Raw genomic sequence first — 17246 nt, 5'->3', positions numbered from 1 at the left:
TGTGGATTATCTATGCTTCATTCATCTCCCAGTGAATGCAGTGCTGGGCAACCAACAACAAATTACTCTATCGTTGCCCATGTGTAAGAATACTTAAGAAGTCTTATTGATGAATTGATTCTGCAATGTAGTTTTTGATGGCTCAAGACACAGGAGACAAACATATACGAGAGTAATAGTTTCCAGGCAATTGTGGATCCTTTGATCACAAACATATGTTCAACAAAGCAATTAATAGAATGTGCAATACCTTGAAAGATTCACAGACTAATCCTAGCATCCCTCCTCCTACAATTTAACCCTAATCTCTGCTAGTTATTCTTACCGGAAAAGGAGTATATGAACACCAGTGGACCAATGGGTAGGTCCACTGCAGCAGGGCAGTGGAAAGGCAACAATTTGCAGGAGCAAACAACCAACTATGTGGTGACCAATTGGCAGGGAGTAAAAGTTTCTTGGAGCAACTGCTTCTAGAGAGCAATTGTTACTAGTTATTTAAAGCAAACTGCACTTAGGAGCAATTACTTTTGAGAAATTGTCAGACAAAGTAATAAGTGTCACTAGGAAATGTCATTGGGTTTTCTTTTCTGTCTAAACTTGATGGTGAACAGTTTTATTTCTGCCAGTTTTCTTAAGACATGCAAAGGGAGTTTTTTCTGTACATATTCAGCACTAGAAGGCATAATGGACTACGTATAACTGATATATAGTGCCTGAGTGTCGCACCCACTGACGGTTTTATAAAGAATTTTAGGAGTTTTGATATTTAGGTGGAGAAACTATTCTTTTGCTGGTGTAACAGTGACATTGAGCTATTCTGTATGGCAGGTGATCTGGGCAACTCTACTTATTATAGTGGTATCACTTGATCTCTGGTGCAGTTTTCCAAATGAATAGTGTGAAACAAAGTATGTTTGGCACATAGTAAGTGTCATGTCACAAGTTAGTTTTAATCAAGCTGTTAAAAACTGTTGAAAAATGCTTTCCAGTTAATTGTTTGTTAAAATTAAAGTGGATACTTATAAAGAATTTATAATAAATAATAAATAATATACAGAATAAAGCACTGATTGATTTTACGTGTTCATGTATGTTTTCAGGAGCAGAGACAGGTGGAAGATCCCACCCGGGAGGTGAAGAAGGTGCGGAAAGCTCGGAACCGGAGACTAGAATGGAATATGATGGCGTATGATAAGGAGTTCAGGCCAGATAACAGGTTCTCACCATCTCCATATCATGTGACTTCATCCGAGGGATCACTGTCCCCTGATAATAGGCAGGTTCCATGCACAATATGTCAGCATTAAAATCACTTCAGGCTGGGAAATAGAGTACAGATTACAGGTTGATATTACAGTTTGATATTTGTCTGTTGGTTGTATATTAAAATCAAAGCTTTGTAGAAGATTTCAAATAGTTTCTTAAGTGTAAACAAGTTTTACCATATTTTATGTACTGTTTCTAAATTTATTTAGAAAGACTGTTTTTTATCATGTACAGTGCAAATGTAGTCATTATATTTGTAATTGTCAGGTTATCTAAACTACATTAAATAGCAGTTTTCATAGAGCTGTTCTTATTACAAGAAATTAGCACATTTATTTAACCCCTTTCATCCTGGGTGGGATATCAGAACATCATTAGTTTGTGTCATCTTCTTTAAATCTATTTGTAATAAGATATTTGTTTCATTCACAACTGCAGATCATATGCTTCAGATCTTGATCACTCATATCCTGCCAGCCCTAATCACCCTACTCAGCAGATCCTGGCTGCTGTCCCTCACTTGACTGCAGAGAACAAAGAGATCATCCTAATGGCCAGTCAAGCGCAAGAGCATGGCTACCGCTCATCTGCTCCGGGTAGCCGACAGAACAGTCTAAACAGGGTTCAGCCGGCTCATGTACCACAACCACCAGAGGCCATTCTCAATGGCCCACGGCCTCAGGTCCTGAAGGATTATGGGTAAGTGACACATTTGATCACGTTTAAGAAGGAACTGACAAAACTTGTTTTTATTAACTCTCTCAGTACTGCAAACAAGTTTGCTTTAGTGGTGTTGCAGTATTTGGTTTAACTTGTGTCTGTATCATCATCATCAACATTTATTTATATAGTGCCAACAGATTCCGAAGCACTTTGTATGGTTGAAGATTTAGAAGCTATTCAGAAAGAGTTAACCAGGGAATAAATAATACCGTATATAATTTATTTGTAGACTATCCATTTATGTCCCGTTCATATTTACAAATAATCAAGTACCATTCATCACTTATGTGGCATCATATACTCAGTGTAGGATCAAGTGCAATTATCCCACTTAGTTACATCTAAAAGGAAAAGTACATCAACTATACATGCATTAATAGGAAATTTACCTTATAAAATACAACATTTTCTGTTGATAATCGATGTAGTACAACTGCTCTTTGATGGTGAAATAGTCAGTAAGATTGGAAAAGATACAGGTCCCTGAAGATCAACATTTCAAAAGTCCTAATAGTACTGATCCAGAAGAAGGCGAATTTAGCCTCACGAGAGAGGGACCCAAAATAACAGTCAGATATGTTTCCGGAACAATGGCCCATATAATGTGTTAATATATAACACATAATAATGTGCTATTGGTACAGATAGCATTCCTTATAAGTAAGGCATCCAAGCAATATTTAAATTATGTTACAGAAATTGTTATCATAACCTCATGTCGTCTTTCTTCCATTCACAATTGATAATCCCTTGTCTTCTATATAGTCCTTGATGCGAAAAGTTCATTAGACAAATCTATCTATGCATATCAATTAGTTCACATCTTAGGTGCCTTTATACAGAGAAACAAAACCTAGTTTTTCTAACCTCTTTTTATCATTTAAACCTTCCATTCCCTTTATCAATAAGAATGCTGGCCTTTGAATCCTCTCAAGTTCTTCTATCATCATTATCATCATCATCATTTATTTATATAGCGCCACTAATTCTGCAGCGCTGTACAGAGAACTCTTTCACATCAGTCCCTGCCCCATTGGAGCTTACAGTATAAATTTCCTAACACATACACACAGGCAGAGATTAGGGTCAATTTTGATAGCAGCCAATTAACCTACTAGTATATTTTTTGGGGGAGTGTGGGAGGAAACAGGAGCACCTGGAGGAAACCCACACAAACACTGGGAGAGCATACAAAATCCACGCAGATAAGGCCATGGTCGGGAATTGAACTCATGACCCCAGTGCTGTGAGGCAGAACTGCTAACCACTTAGCCACCGTCCTTCTTACAGTGAGGTGCCTAAACCTGTACCCCACATTCTAGCTGTGGTCTAACTAGTGACTTGAATATTGTACATGACAAGATTTTATTTGCTTTTACAGCCACTGCCTGACACTATGTGCAGCTAATTAGTATTCTGACAACTAGCGTTCCTAGTCCTTTTCCACCTCAGTTTCCCCCTGTTGCATTCCATTTATTGTGTGAGTAGCATAGTTATTACCATGGCTTAGTTACATAACTTTTATCAAAATTAAATTGCATATGTAATTTCATGGCCCAGTTTATGATTTTATCTAAATCTTTCTTTAGTAAGTTACTATCCTGCTCTATGTTAATAACCCTACATAGCTAAGTAACATCAGTAAATTTGGACACCATACTTTTTAGGCCATTTACAAGGCAATTACAAAAAATATTGAAAGAATAGGATCCAGAACCACTAAGAACTTTAGCCCAAAGAGTGCCTTGCTAAAAGGATTAAATTGGCTTTAATATCAATGTAAAATATCTTGCTGTGTAACACTGGACCTGTAAGCTGTATTTACTATATCTTGGAAAACCCCCATTACGTTTATGGTTACTTTCAAAGCTTTTTTTCTCAACTTGTTTATCAATTTATAAAATGTAAACTTGCTTGGTTAAAACTAATTATAAAGGTAAACCAAGAATGATCACTTAAAGGGCTTAACCACTGCATCAAAATCAAGTTATTAAAAAACTTAACAAAAGGTTTTGAGTGTCTTAAATCTCCCAGGGCAACAGGTGTCCTTGAAATGTTCAAAACTATCTCTGTGCTTGCCAGCCTGAATTATTATTGTCATTTTTGGAGAAACTTGCAGCATGGTCCCTCTCCCCAATTACATTAACATTACATTACATTAACCCAAAACTGTGCTGGTGAAAGCAGGGTTGGATGTCTTTAGTAGGGTATTAATTTACTTTTGATAATAAGTTAACAGAGCAGTGGTTTTGGGGTTTTGGTTTCCATGTATATTGGACAAGGGCACCGGAAAACTGCTCTTAATTTGTTTTCTATAAAAAATAAATCAATGAAAAAATAATAATTTTATTTATATAGTCATCATCATCATCATCATTTATTTATATAGCGCCACTAATTACGCAGCGCTGTACAGAGAACTCATTCACATCAGTGTTTTTTTCCCAATAGAACTCACAGCCCTTAAATAAACAGAAATGTACCAAATTACAACTAGATACAGAGAGTTGGGCAAGAGACTGGATTGGTAATGTCTTTTTTTATTTATTTTTTTAATACTAGTTTTTATTTATATTGTTTTGGACTATGCTGAATCACTAGCATCACATGATGTGAAATTGGGTGGTATAAATGGACATTGTAGGTGGAAGTCTTCTAAGATCATACCAGAGGGGACTAAAATATTTTTTTACTCCCACCTTTCTACTAGAGGCTTCTAGCTCATACTAAACAGGTTGGGTCATTTATGGTTTTAAGAAACCTCAAAAACTGAGGCAAGTGAATTTGGAGGAGGAAGTAATGTATTTTTGGGGGACTTTTATATTTTGCTTCTAAACTTTATTTTGGAGTAAGGTGAATTAGTATCACATGTTAATTAAACAGGACAGCAGGTAGGTTAAAGTAAAAACTGTTCGTGGACTACATTATATGTCAGCTCATGATTAGGAGGTGAACATAACTGTTTTATTGAGTTTTATAGGCAAAGGGATAACATACAAAGTAACCATAAACACACGATTACAGGTAAATAGATCAAAACAATATGTCACAAATAGGAGCAAAAACAGAGTATATCCCAGTGCCGGGTTATGGGGAGACACATAGTGAGGGAAGAAGAGGAGGAGACGTTCAATAAAAAAAGGAAACAGATCTAAAAAAAAAAACTCCATGGGGAGGGGACTATCACATGTGAATAGGAAAAATCAGGTGTGGTGGGGAAGAGGGGGATAGGCCAAGGGAAGTTAAGAAGAGGAGGGGGGATCACTAAGGGCTTAAGGTAGGAGGTGAAGGAGCAGTAATATGAGGTCAAACAGTGGACAGGACAGGGTCAGCTTCATAGAAATTTGTCCATGGAGTCCACACTGCTTGAAAGGTGGAGGGACTATTAAATGAGTCATGATGCTCTCCATTCTATACGTGGACCCTATGTTTTGTATGGTAGTGGACATAGAGGGCAAGCTGGCGTTATTTCAGTGGGCTGCGATGAGACAGTTCGCTGCATTCAGAATGTGGCAGTTTAGTTTCAATATGAGACGTGGGGTATCAGGAATTGGTGTGGGTAGCAGCATGTATAGTGCAGTGTCAGGTATGCGGACATCAGTTATATATACTTTCATTTTTATCGGTAAAATGGTGAGGAGTTGTTGACTCCTTGCCAGTTACACATGGTTCCTAATTGGGGGTAAACTTCTAGGGTTCCAGCTATTTATTACTCAGACCACTGACATCTCAGGGGGGTTTAAATAGCATTTTTTTTACTCCCACTACCAGAGGGTTGCAACCCATGCTAAACAGCATAAGTGGTTTATGGGATTGGCTACTCCAATGCAATATCAGCCTAGGCTGGATAGTGCTGAGTCATCTTTGAGAACTGCAGGAGGGAGATGGATAGCACTGTGCAGGCCATCTTTGGTACAGAATAAGGCAAGAAAAGCAATAGGGCAGCACTTTTTATTTTTAATATATGTTTGCACCAGGAAGCTGCAGTAGGTTAGCTGAATTAGGTACTTAGCATCAGCAGTTTAGTTGACTTTAGTTGACCTTTTTTCATTGAATTAATGGCTTACATTTGGTCCATGGAGTGAATTTTATTTTGCTGTTAAAACCAGCAACTAACTTAAGTTATATTGGAGGTTTCTTAATCAGATAAAGTATATGTGCTGCTTTGACTTCGTTTGGGTTTTGTGGGGAGAAGGAAAAGTAGGAAAAGTGTAAAAGTTTTGCATAATTTAGACACTGTTTAGAGCTGGATGAACAGCCAAACAGGCAACAACTAGAACACATTTCATAAGTAGTATTATATTTATAAAACAAACATAATATTGTAATATTGTGTTTGTAACATAATTTTATGTGCAAGTGTACTTAAAGATGATGTTAAATAAATAAATAAATAATATAACTGTTAATAGGACATAAACGTAAAAATATTAGCTCATTTACTATAATCTTTTATAAATAAGTGCTATTGTTATATTTATTTTGACTTTTTAAGTGTGCAGCTAATTTGTATATATTTGACATCTACTTGTAACACTGTAGTACATAATTATGAAACCGATTGCTTTCTTTTATTCTGCAGGGTTATTGTTGACCTTATTGATTTCATTTGTTACATTGTAGAGAAAAATCTGCTGCTGTAATAACAGATTAATTTTCAGTTGTTTTCTTTTCAAAGATATTCATGAATAATGTGAACATTTTCTCTCCAGTCTGCTATCACCAGTGTTCTCTATAGAAGTATATAGTGGCTCAGCATAGGCATTGGGGAAGCAGAACATGGGTTTATATTTCAAAGGCATTTTTATATGGTAGACATATAACACTAAGCAGTGTCTGTGATATTGAAGAAAAAACATAAAAGGTAGTTAAAACCATACAGCAAACACAAGTACAACTTCTGATGGAAATAATAACTTAGAAATGTGATTGCAAACATTGACTTTTTAAAGGCACAAGAGTTTTCAAGAAAGTGTTTAAAGATATTTAAAACGGCTAGCTTCTATTACGTATGGGACACATTGTTTTCCTGTGCTCACCAGACTCCATATTCTGCAGTACAAGTGAAAATACATTGGTACAGTCACCTGGAAAATAGTATTCAGCACCTTGGAGAGTTCATAACAGCTTTCTAACTAAGGAGCCAATTTATCAAGGGCAAAAAGTCCTATTGCCAGAGAAAGTCATGTTTCACCCGTCATACGCTATTTGTGCTGCACTCTAGACATGAAGGGGGTTATCTTAGGTGATAACAGTAATAACCCCGCCAGTATCAAGTATTGCTGGCTCTCACCAGTCAAGACTTCCTCATGCTTTTCCACAAAGGATTCTATTTATCAAGTATATCAGGATGGCTCTCAAGAAAGAAAAGCCTGAAAAAAAAATGATTAAGTTAAAAAATCAGCATAGGTCTATTTGAAATGTATTTTTTTTTCCATTTATTTTCTGAGTTGACACAATGAGGGCTACAGAGTGATAAGTAACTCTTATAGGTGGGGATCATTTGATTTGCAGCAGTATCACTCAGTTGCCGTGGAGTTAAAATAATGTTAAATCATGATAAGTAATTTTTAGTGCTTCTTATCACCACAATAAGTGTAAGTTTAATAAATAGCCACCTAAATCTACATCAGCAAGTGTTAAACACCACAAATAGCTTCCAAATACTTGCTATACAGCCATTTAGATGACTTTAGTGACACCTTTAGAACCATCAATGTTATTCAACTATCCACTGCCAGGGAACACTATCGTACACTTGTATTTTGTCCACCTCATTCTGTATAATATTTAGTTTGGCGACAGATGTTGTCAGCGACTTTCTGTATTAAATGATTATATTAAAAAAAAGCAATTACGATTCTATATGAACAGTAATGCAATATGTTTTCTTTTATACACTGGCTACTGCAGCCAATATTTACCATTCCTAAATAGGAAATATACCAAAGGTATATTTGTTTGTGTGCCTATGCTTTAAACTATATTGCAGTGTCTTGTAATGTTTGTTATTATTTTCCTTTTCTTATTATCCTTAATTTATATAGCTCTAAGATGTATATTTACTCTTAGCCGTCCCTTCTCCAGTAGACCTTACAATGTAATTCCCTATAACAGATCAAACCCAAGGCACCAGCACAGTTAGGCAAAAACCACTGTGTTATAATAAATTGTGAAATCAAAGCTTCACTACAACCCAGCTGAAAGTATCAGTGTAACCCCCCCTTCCCCTTTTCCCTCTTAAGGTTCTGGCTGAAAACCAGAGGGGTGAGTGGGAGGAAGACTCACAAGCCGCACCCCATCTGACACTATTTAAAGGTGGTTAATTTAATTTATTTTACAGTTCTGTTTTACAGAACAGGCAAAGCCCAGGGTAAACCAGCTTCTTCAGCAGCCCCCAGGGCTCTGTCTGTGGAATGGGGAGAGTCCCCTGCACTATCATCTTTTACTAGGTGGTATTTCAGCTTCAATGTTTTCCTTTGTTTTGTTGTTTTGGGATTGTTTCTTGATCCACTGTGTATATATAAGAGCCTGGTATCACTTGATGTTTCTTGGTCCATTAAGTCCATCATATTGATTCAAGACATGGTACCTAGCGTATATAAACTGATTCCTGACTAGGGATAACTTAACTCTCTATTGTTTTGCTGTGGATATGTTTACCACATAAAACCAGGGCTGCTCCATCCATGAGTTGAGGTGACAACCTGGTCTCAGGTGGCACCATCCTACGGAAAGCAGACATGGATCTTGCTCCCTACCTGAAACTGCTGTCACAGGCAATAACTGATAACATGAAGAAGCGGGGTGACACGTATGACTGAATGTATGAGTGGAGTAGATGCAGGTAATGGAGATACATTACTATCCCTCTCCTGGCTGTACTTTACTAGCACTACTTGGCCTCATGGTCACAATACACTGATTGCAGGAAGCAGAGCAGGTGACTTGTGTCACTGAGCTCATCCTGCGATCAGCTAATGCATATTGTGGTCAGTGACTAGAGTATTAGAGGGTTGTATTACACCTGACAACCTGGACTGCACAAAGGGGAAGAATACAAGGTTATTTTAACTTCCTTAAGTCTATTATTAAACATAAAAACAAACAGCACACAATTCATTTTGTACAATTTTTATGTTTTCTAAAAATAAACATAATTGATCTTTTCAATTGATTTACTGGCAAGTAGTTTACTCAGTTTCTCCTTATTAGTTTATGTCTTAACTGGTAGTGTCTTTCCTTATACATTTTCATTTACAACTGTATCTGCATTAAAGGCAACAGATTATAAAGTTATGTAAACATCATATTAAAGAGAAGGACCATCACAATAACAATAAAAATAATCTGAGTATGAACTGTGCGTTTAATCCTCCAATGAAATAAATGATAATGGTCAATGATGGTTTTCTTTGATAGTTAAGAGGACCTGTCATTGTTTGTTCCAGAGTAGAGAGGAGCTGTAGGAAGAAGCCAACTGAGTGCAAACATGAGTCAGTCTGTGGAGTGGACGCACATCGAACTATAGCGCAGGGAGGTATTTAATGCTTTTCCACAAGCAGCAGATGCAGTGGTGCACTTGGTTCTTGTTAGGTCATATAAAATGCACATGCCACTATGTAAACATTACTTTATTTCCAAAATAACAGTAGACTTTGTCTAGACAGCTGGACTGTTTCACAACTATTACTAGACACTCTCTGTAAAAAAGGCAATATGAATATGTTAGTTGTAAATCAGATTGGGATGAAGTATTGTATCACAGAGATTGATTTTTACTTAAACTCATTTTGTTTCTTCTTGCAGTGGTCAACAGGTGCCAATGACCGAATATTTTGTGCCTCCTGCTCCTCCACCACCACCTCCTGTAATTCCCTCTGCACAAACAGCCTTTGATAGCCCAATTTCAGCTCCCAATCCTGCTGCTCCCAATGCAGCTGCCTCTATGTCCCTATCTTCATATACCCCTGCCCCTCCTCCAGCACCACCCTGTCCATATTCTGGTTCTCCTCCTCTAACTGGTCCTTCAGGACCACCAGTAGCTCCGCCACCACCTCCACCAGGCCTTCCAATCTTTTCAGCGTCACCTGCACACACAGCTTCCCCTCCCACTGTCACTGTGGAACCGAGGAAATCTCAGATTCCACTCATCCCTATGAGCGATGCCAGGAGTGATCTCCTAGCTGCAATACGTAGAGGTTAGTGAAATCTTCACTTTTATTAGGAATTTACTTTTTATATTTAGGCTTCATTATAGAACAGCAGAGAAGACCTATGTGACAAAGATAATCAGAAAAAAGGTTAACAAGGTTATATTTAATTCTGGAAATACTTCAAATTGATGGTTGTTTTGGTATTTCTAACTTTTTGCATGGACTTTTTTTGTGCAATTTTTACTTGTACACAACAATTCAAGCATAGTAGCTTTTTAGGAATAGGGTGTAAAGGTGTTAATTAATGCAATCTGCCCTTCATTTCATTTTGCACAGCAAAACTGAATGGTATGGAATCTCTATGAACAGATGCTAAGGCATTTCATACAGTGTGCATATAGTGTCAGTGTGCGTATACATGTCCCTGTTCCATCATACACCTTGGATAGACAGCATGTACTCTGCACCAGCATCTCTCAACAATGATGAGTGATCCCTATGTGATATTCTGTCCCCACTCTGTTCTTCTGTCAATAACAGAATGAAAATATGAATTCCAATGTGCACAGACTTTGTGTGTATAATATATATATATATATATATATATATATATATATATATATATATATATATATATATATCTGTTAATCTGTCTGATCCATGAAGCTTTATTAGTATTGTTAACTATAAACACAGTTACATATTCTTAAACAAACTGGTTTTCTCTGCTGTAATCCATCTGCTGTCTGGACATTGGGACTTTTGCATGCTCAAAGAAATTGAGATTTGTGGCAGAAAATCTATTCAGATTGCAGCAGCCTGAACCTTCGTCTTTGATTGGCATACGAGCAACCTCGCATGATGATTATAATAATTTTGGCCTTTGAATAGTATACATATGAAACTCTCTAACAACTGATTAAGGGGTAAAGTCTTCTGCTGTACATTCTGTCTACTGTATTTCTACTATTCCTTAGGCTGTATATAATTAGGGCTTGAGATGTGCCCATTACCATTCAGCTTTACCTGCATTCAGCTTTATAGTGAATGCAACTTCAATATTATTTAGAATAGGGATCATTACTAAGGCTAATAAAGAAGTGCACATATTGTTCATATTGAATGCTGGATTAGTGTATGACAGTTCTATCTTAGAAAATGCATGTTGCTCTTTTATGTATGAATACAAAGTGAGGGAAAAGCTATCATTCTGCACTTCAGTGGTCCTTTTGTATATTTCAGTGGTTTACTCTACCCCCTGTGGCAACATACTAGAGAACACATTTGTTAGTACAGACCAAGCACTGCTATAGTTATGTCTAGTAACACCTGACACCAAGACATTTACATCAGTCTACTTTTCAGTGTCCAGGCAGCTTCTACCATTATATGCTGTTTATGGAAGTCATTTATGAAGAACACCTGAAGTGCACAGCAAAGTCCCTTGTTTTTGCCCCAGTATGCCTGGATTGTCTGCCCAGCACACATCAAGGTGCATGCCTACTCTTCACTCTCTGGAGGTGTCACCGTAACCTAGAAGTGTGTATAGGTCTGTAGAGAGGCAGAACTATCTCCAAAGGCACACTGTGCAGAAATATAAATGTCACATTAAAGTTCAAACTTCCTACCACTTTAGAATAATTCTGCTCAGTTTAGAAACATTAAATTACGAGACAGAGGGGATATTGGGGCTGTGATCATCACTTGTGGCAATTTATTTTAAATATATACAAATAGAAACATGGACCTATAGTTCTTTTCTACCATCAAATTTTATCAGTCTTGCCTTTTTCATATGTGTGTGTTTCTTTAAATATTTTAGACCTAAGTCTAATAGCAGCCATATTTTTGTCCCATATATATCCTAAATTCTTTCACTGTATAAGTACCCACCATAACTTTTGGGACACTAGTCCATGGATCTAACACCTTTTATGTAAAATAAGTTCTTATGTTACACACCCTGCTCCAATTTGATAATATCTCTGATTGTTCTATAAATCCTAATATGTTTGTTTTTTTAAAATACTCCCTTCCTGAGCCCTAGTAATATACCTGACTGCTTCTATCATATCACTTCTCTCCATTCTCTCCTCTAAGCTGTACATGTTTATCTCTTGCAGTCTTTCCTGACCAGTCTTGTTATGCAGCTATGTACCATTTAGTAGTCCTCTTTTTTTCTGTTTTATTAATGTCTTTTTTGGATCAATGGCCTCCAGAACCGTACACAGTACTCAGGGCGAGGTCTCACCATGGACCTATATAGTGGCAATATAACCTCGCTGTACCTGCTGCTAATACCTCCTTTTACAGAACCAAGTATTTTACTGGCTAAAACAAACGTCCCTTTTCTCTGTTGCTGCTGTATTACATAACTATCCTTTCTGTATTCTGCTGTTAGATGTTCATTCATTTTACATTTTGCTTCCACACTTTAATCAGTTCCTTCTCTAAACCACTATACATTAGACATCTAGGTTATCAAGCCTTTTAGAAATCTTTTTATCATCTGCAAAAAAAAATCCATTCCTTGTAGCTCATCACTAATCTCACTAGCGAATTCATTACAACAATCTATGTCCTTCAGCCAAACCTTTATCCATTTCTTTATATGTCAGTTCCAAGAATTTTCAAATGTCAAACTAATTTATACGGTATGCTATGCCTTTCTCAAATCAAAATAAGCTATACCTACTGATCCACCCGGATCTATCACTTTAGTTCTCAAGTCAAAAAAATCTACCAGATTGGTTTCACGTGATCTCCCAGCAGCAAAACCAAGCTGTCATGGATTTTGTTATTTGCTTGAACCTCAGTAGACAACAGTTCTTCTTTTTAAAAATAGATTCCATTAATCTCCCTACTATTAATATTAATGTGAGACGCACATGTCTATAGTTATCATATTCTTCCCTACTGTCCTTTTTGTGTAGTGGAATTACATTTGCCATCAACTGGAAATTGGTTAAAAAGCTTTATTAATGGCGCTGCAAGCACTACTCATAGTTCTTTTGAAACCCTTGGATGTATACAAACTGGGCTCCTTTGTTTAGTTACTTTTAATTGTGTGTGTTCAAGTAACACCTCTTCTATAGTAAATATATGTGAGTCTACAATACAGTAGTGTTTATCTTTCTCCTATAGTGTAGGTGACACTTTTGAATTTTTAAAAGTATATGCTGAGCAAAATTAGTTACACAACTGGCTACATAATGCTGATCACAAACTGAGGGTAGACACCCTACATATGTATGTGGTTGTGTCATAGCTCTTTATTACATTGCTTGTTACAGAGTGTGGCTAGATTGCACTCTTGGGGGGTATTCAATTGTTCCTCCGGGCGCCGCCGGAACGAGCGCGTTAAAAACTATTACCGTTTATACGGTAATATTGCGCGGAATTACCGTTCATACGGTAATTTACTCGCTCAATTTCAGCTCGCTGCTCAGGTAGCTGCGAGCTGAAATTGAGCGAGTAATTACCGTATAAACGGTAATAGTTTTAACGCGCTCGTTCCGGCGGCGCCTGGAGGAACAATTGAATACCCCCCTAGAAGTGGAATATGACCCATTACAAATATAAGATGATTCTTAAAGACCATCAGCTCTGTGCTGGTGCAAAATTCAAATCTGTTTTTCAGCATGTAAGCGCCCTCCACATTGCAAGGAATTTACCCTAAAATATGACCTATATATCATTCCAATAATATTGCTCCACAAAAAGAAATTTTGTTTCTACACTGTTCTGCAAAATGAGGTGTGTCCAATCTACTTTTCATGTAACATTTTTACTCATACTTGCCAACTCTCCCGGAATGTCCAGGAGACTCCCGGATTCCGGATAGGTCTCCCGGACTCCCGGGAGAGTATGGCAGTCTCCTGCATCTGCCTACTTCCTAGTGAAGTGGGCAGAATTAGATCCAAAATGGTGCAATTCTCTGGGAATCTCGGCATTTGACCCCTGCCGCTCTCTTTAATATGATACGTTTGAGTTATTAAGTCACAGTGGCGGGACCAAAATGACGCAATTTGCTGAGCCCTGCCCCCCGCATAACCGCCTCCTCCTGGCAGCTCCCGGATGCTGACTTCAAGAAGTCGGTAAGTATGTTTTTACTATGCCCAAACTCCTTCCCTCTGCCTGATCAAACTCCTACTCCTCTGTAAACACCACCATCTTTCTCCATAATTTCATGCGCCTTGGCAGAAATATAGACAAATTTATGAAAATCCAGGTGCTTAGCAGGTCTAAAGCTCCTTTTGCTGTGTAACTGACATTTTGCTCTTCATAAATTACTTATTATAGGTGATAGTTAGAGCAAGTAATATACGTTTCCATTCACAGTCATAACTTAAAATAAGCAGGTACCAAAATAAATGTTATCATTGTGTTCAATGTATAAGACATACAGTGAAGATAACCCTACTTAAAATTTACACCCACATGTATTTTCATCTTAAAATTCACACATTTCGTCTGCACAGAGGTAGCAGCCATGTTGTAGACTAAACCTATGTACATGAGAATGGTAACTGGCAATTCAGTATCAGCCAGTTATATTATTGAGGCACTTTGTGTACTCTATCAATTCACCAAGAACCTTTGAGTTCACTCAGTCATACTGAGTTTTAAACGTGCAGACTGCATTTTCCTGAGTATTAGATCCGTCTACAAAATGGCTTCCTCTCTGTGTGCAGGCGAGAGATGCTCTTACAGCCTTTTGCAGAAACCGTCAACAGTAACAGATTACATATTTATGTGGAAATGCTGCATCTAACAAATGAACAATTCTGATACATATTGTTGCTATACAGGTATTCAGCTTCGGAAAGTTCAAGAGCAGAGAGAACAGGAAGCAAAGAAGGAGCCAGTCGGGAATGATGTCGCCACAATCTTGTCACGCAGAATCGCTGTGGAATACAGTGAGTCGGACGATGACTCGGAACTGGATGAGAATGAGTGGTCTGATTAAAGAATTATAATCTCCATGTACTGAGCTTATTCCTCATTGTACTGTTAGTGCCGATTCTCACTAGACCTTTGCAATGCATACATTATGACTTGCTGTAACTCGTTGGTGCAGCTACCAGTATCACTTAGCTCTGTCTATTCATGTTTGTGTATATTTGTATGGCTGGAAATCTCCACTTATCTAGCTGAGTCAATTTATCATCTTCTGTATGAATATGGTCAAGCAATGTGTTCTTTTACTAGTGAGCCATAGTAATGAATTGTAATATACACAAACATACATATTGCAGTCAGACTAAGGATAATTCAGCTGCACATTTTATTTTGTTCCTTTCTTTCCTGTATCTGCATGTGGTATAAGAATAAGCTGGTAAATATGAGATGAACAACAGAGACATGTTATGTGCATTAAAAGCACATGTGCCATAAATGTAGCATTTGACAGGGGTTCAGACAACTTAATATATATGTAGAGTCTATGACAAGAAAAACAATACAGTATATAGTATGGCTATTTATTTTTTACTCTGATATCTTTTCTAATACTAATATCGAATCACTGACCAAATGTTGCCATTTTCACAAGATTCACACCTCTAAAACAAGTTCTTGCTTACCCAAAATAACACCAAAATCTTGGTTCACTCTCTCATTTTGCCCCTTCTTTGGAAATTAAGAATGCTACTACCAGTTTCCTACTACATATCCTCTGTGGCTCCGTTCTGGCTCTTTGGTTTCAGGATAACCTTTATATTGCTGTCCCAAACTCCACAGTCCTATCCCACCATATAGATGTAAGTATTTACCCAAATGCACACTACACTTATATAGGAATTGTTACTTAATTCCTCTCTTATAATCCGCAGGCTTGTCTAGAGCTGCACCTCTTCTCTGGAAACTCTCCAGGGCTCATCTATTAACATCTCATTTTGTCATTTGGTGCAATATTTGTACTAAAGCATAAAAGTAAAGCAGACACTTACTTTTATTGGTTAAATTACAGTAGAGAGCTCAAAACTAATTGTGGATTAGCTGCTATGGTTCAGTTCAAATTTTTCACCTACAAATCTATTTTGTTCACCACATTAAAATGGGGGCAGAGGTGGGTGTGAGCAGTTAGGCCAATCAGAAGCTGGAATACTTTGACAGTGACTTCTGATTGGTCCTCCCAGCAAACCACCACCTCTGTACTTTTCAGCCGGTACTGACAGTAGGACCACAACACCAGATGTTACAAATTCCTATTTGCCTTCTTTTCTCCTTGTGCTTTTTCCAGAATACCTCTCACACAACCCACACTTTGGGTCCCATTTTCCATTGAAAGCAGCACACTGCTTGCTCTTTCTTTAAATGTTGACTTGAATTTAATGTCTGTATGACTTCACTGCATACAGTGGTTGCCTCCATTAATGTGTTTATTTTCTGTTCCAGTGAATTAGAAATTCTCAAATTTGCTCAATAAGAATAACAGTGGCAAATTACAGAGTTCATTATGTGGTTAAAGAAATACTGTATCTCCTTGAGCTTCAGCCACACATATAGACGGGAGGGCTGATAAATTTTAGCCCAGCGGGGCAAGACTCGACTCAGCAGCCTATTAGGGTCGGTCCCTTAGTGGACCAAGGTAGCCCACTATGGGACCTGCCCAGGGATGCCCCCTGATCCCCAGCCCAGACAGGGAGAGTGAACCCTGTATGCAGTATAAGAACAGTCTCTTTTAGTAATCAGACAATTCAGATGTTTCTGTATCACCCACTCCAGAATCTGCAGGGGCTAACTCCTCTCCCTCTCCCTCAAACAGTTGAGTTCATCTAGTCTCCTAGGAAACGATATATGAGCTGCAGCATCAAAGCTTTTGCCTGATTCCCATTTTGCATCTTGTTGACGAATCATACAGTGAAACTTTAAATAGCAAGCGCTGTGCTAGTTATTTTTATTTTCCTCATTCACATTGAACTCTCATTCCATAAATTCAGAAGATGAATATGTGTCTCATCAGATGAGCAGAGATTATCATTTTTTAACTGTTGCGGGAGCATTTCTTTTGGGTAGATGTTAATATATTTATATATGTACATAGGTAGATATGTACATTATGTTTAAATTGTTGGATTCTTCAGCTGTTTTTGAACT

At 37.6% G+C, this 17246-nt stretch overlaps 1 protein-coding gene across 3 annotated transcripts in view; it reads left to right on the top strand.

Moving 5' to 3' along the window:
* Positions 1-16715, top strand: part of LOC142100695 (actin-binding protein WASF3-like) — a 133845-nt gene extending 117130 nt beyond the window's left edge. For 2 of the 3 annotated variants that reach the window (XM_075184424.1, XM_075184423.1), the window contains exons 6-9: positions 1101-1276; positions 1705-1965; positions 9799-10190; positions 14957-16715. In XM_075184424.1, the coding sequence (XP_075040525.1) occupies positions 1101-1276; positions 1705-1965; positions 9799-10190; positions 14957-15114 (987 nt within the window). In that variant the 3' untranslated portion in view covers positions 15115-16715. The remainder of the gene's footprint in view (positions 1-1100; positions 1277-1704; positions 1966-9798; positions 10191-14956) is intronic. The other variant, XM_075184425.1, reaches the window with a different exon arrangement.
* The last annotated feature ends 531 nt before the right edge of the window (positions 16716-17246 follow it).

This window comes from Mixophyes fleayi, chromosome 9 (genome assembly GCF_038048845.1).
Source record: "Mixophyes fleayi isolate aMixFle1 chromosome 9, aMixFle1.hap1, whole genome shotgun sequence".
Taxonomy (NCBI): Eukaryota; Metazoa; Chordata; class Amphibia; order Anura; family Limnodynastidae; genus Mixophyes; species Mixophyes fleayi.
This window is presented reverse-complemented; position numbering and strand designations above follow the sequence as displayed.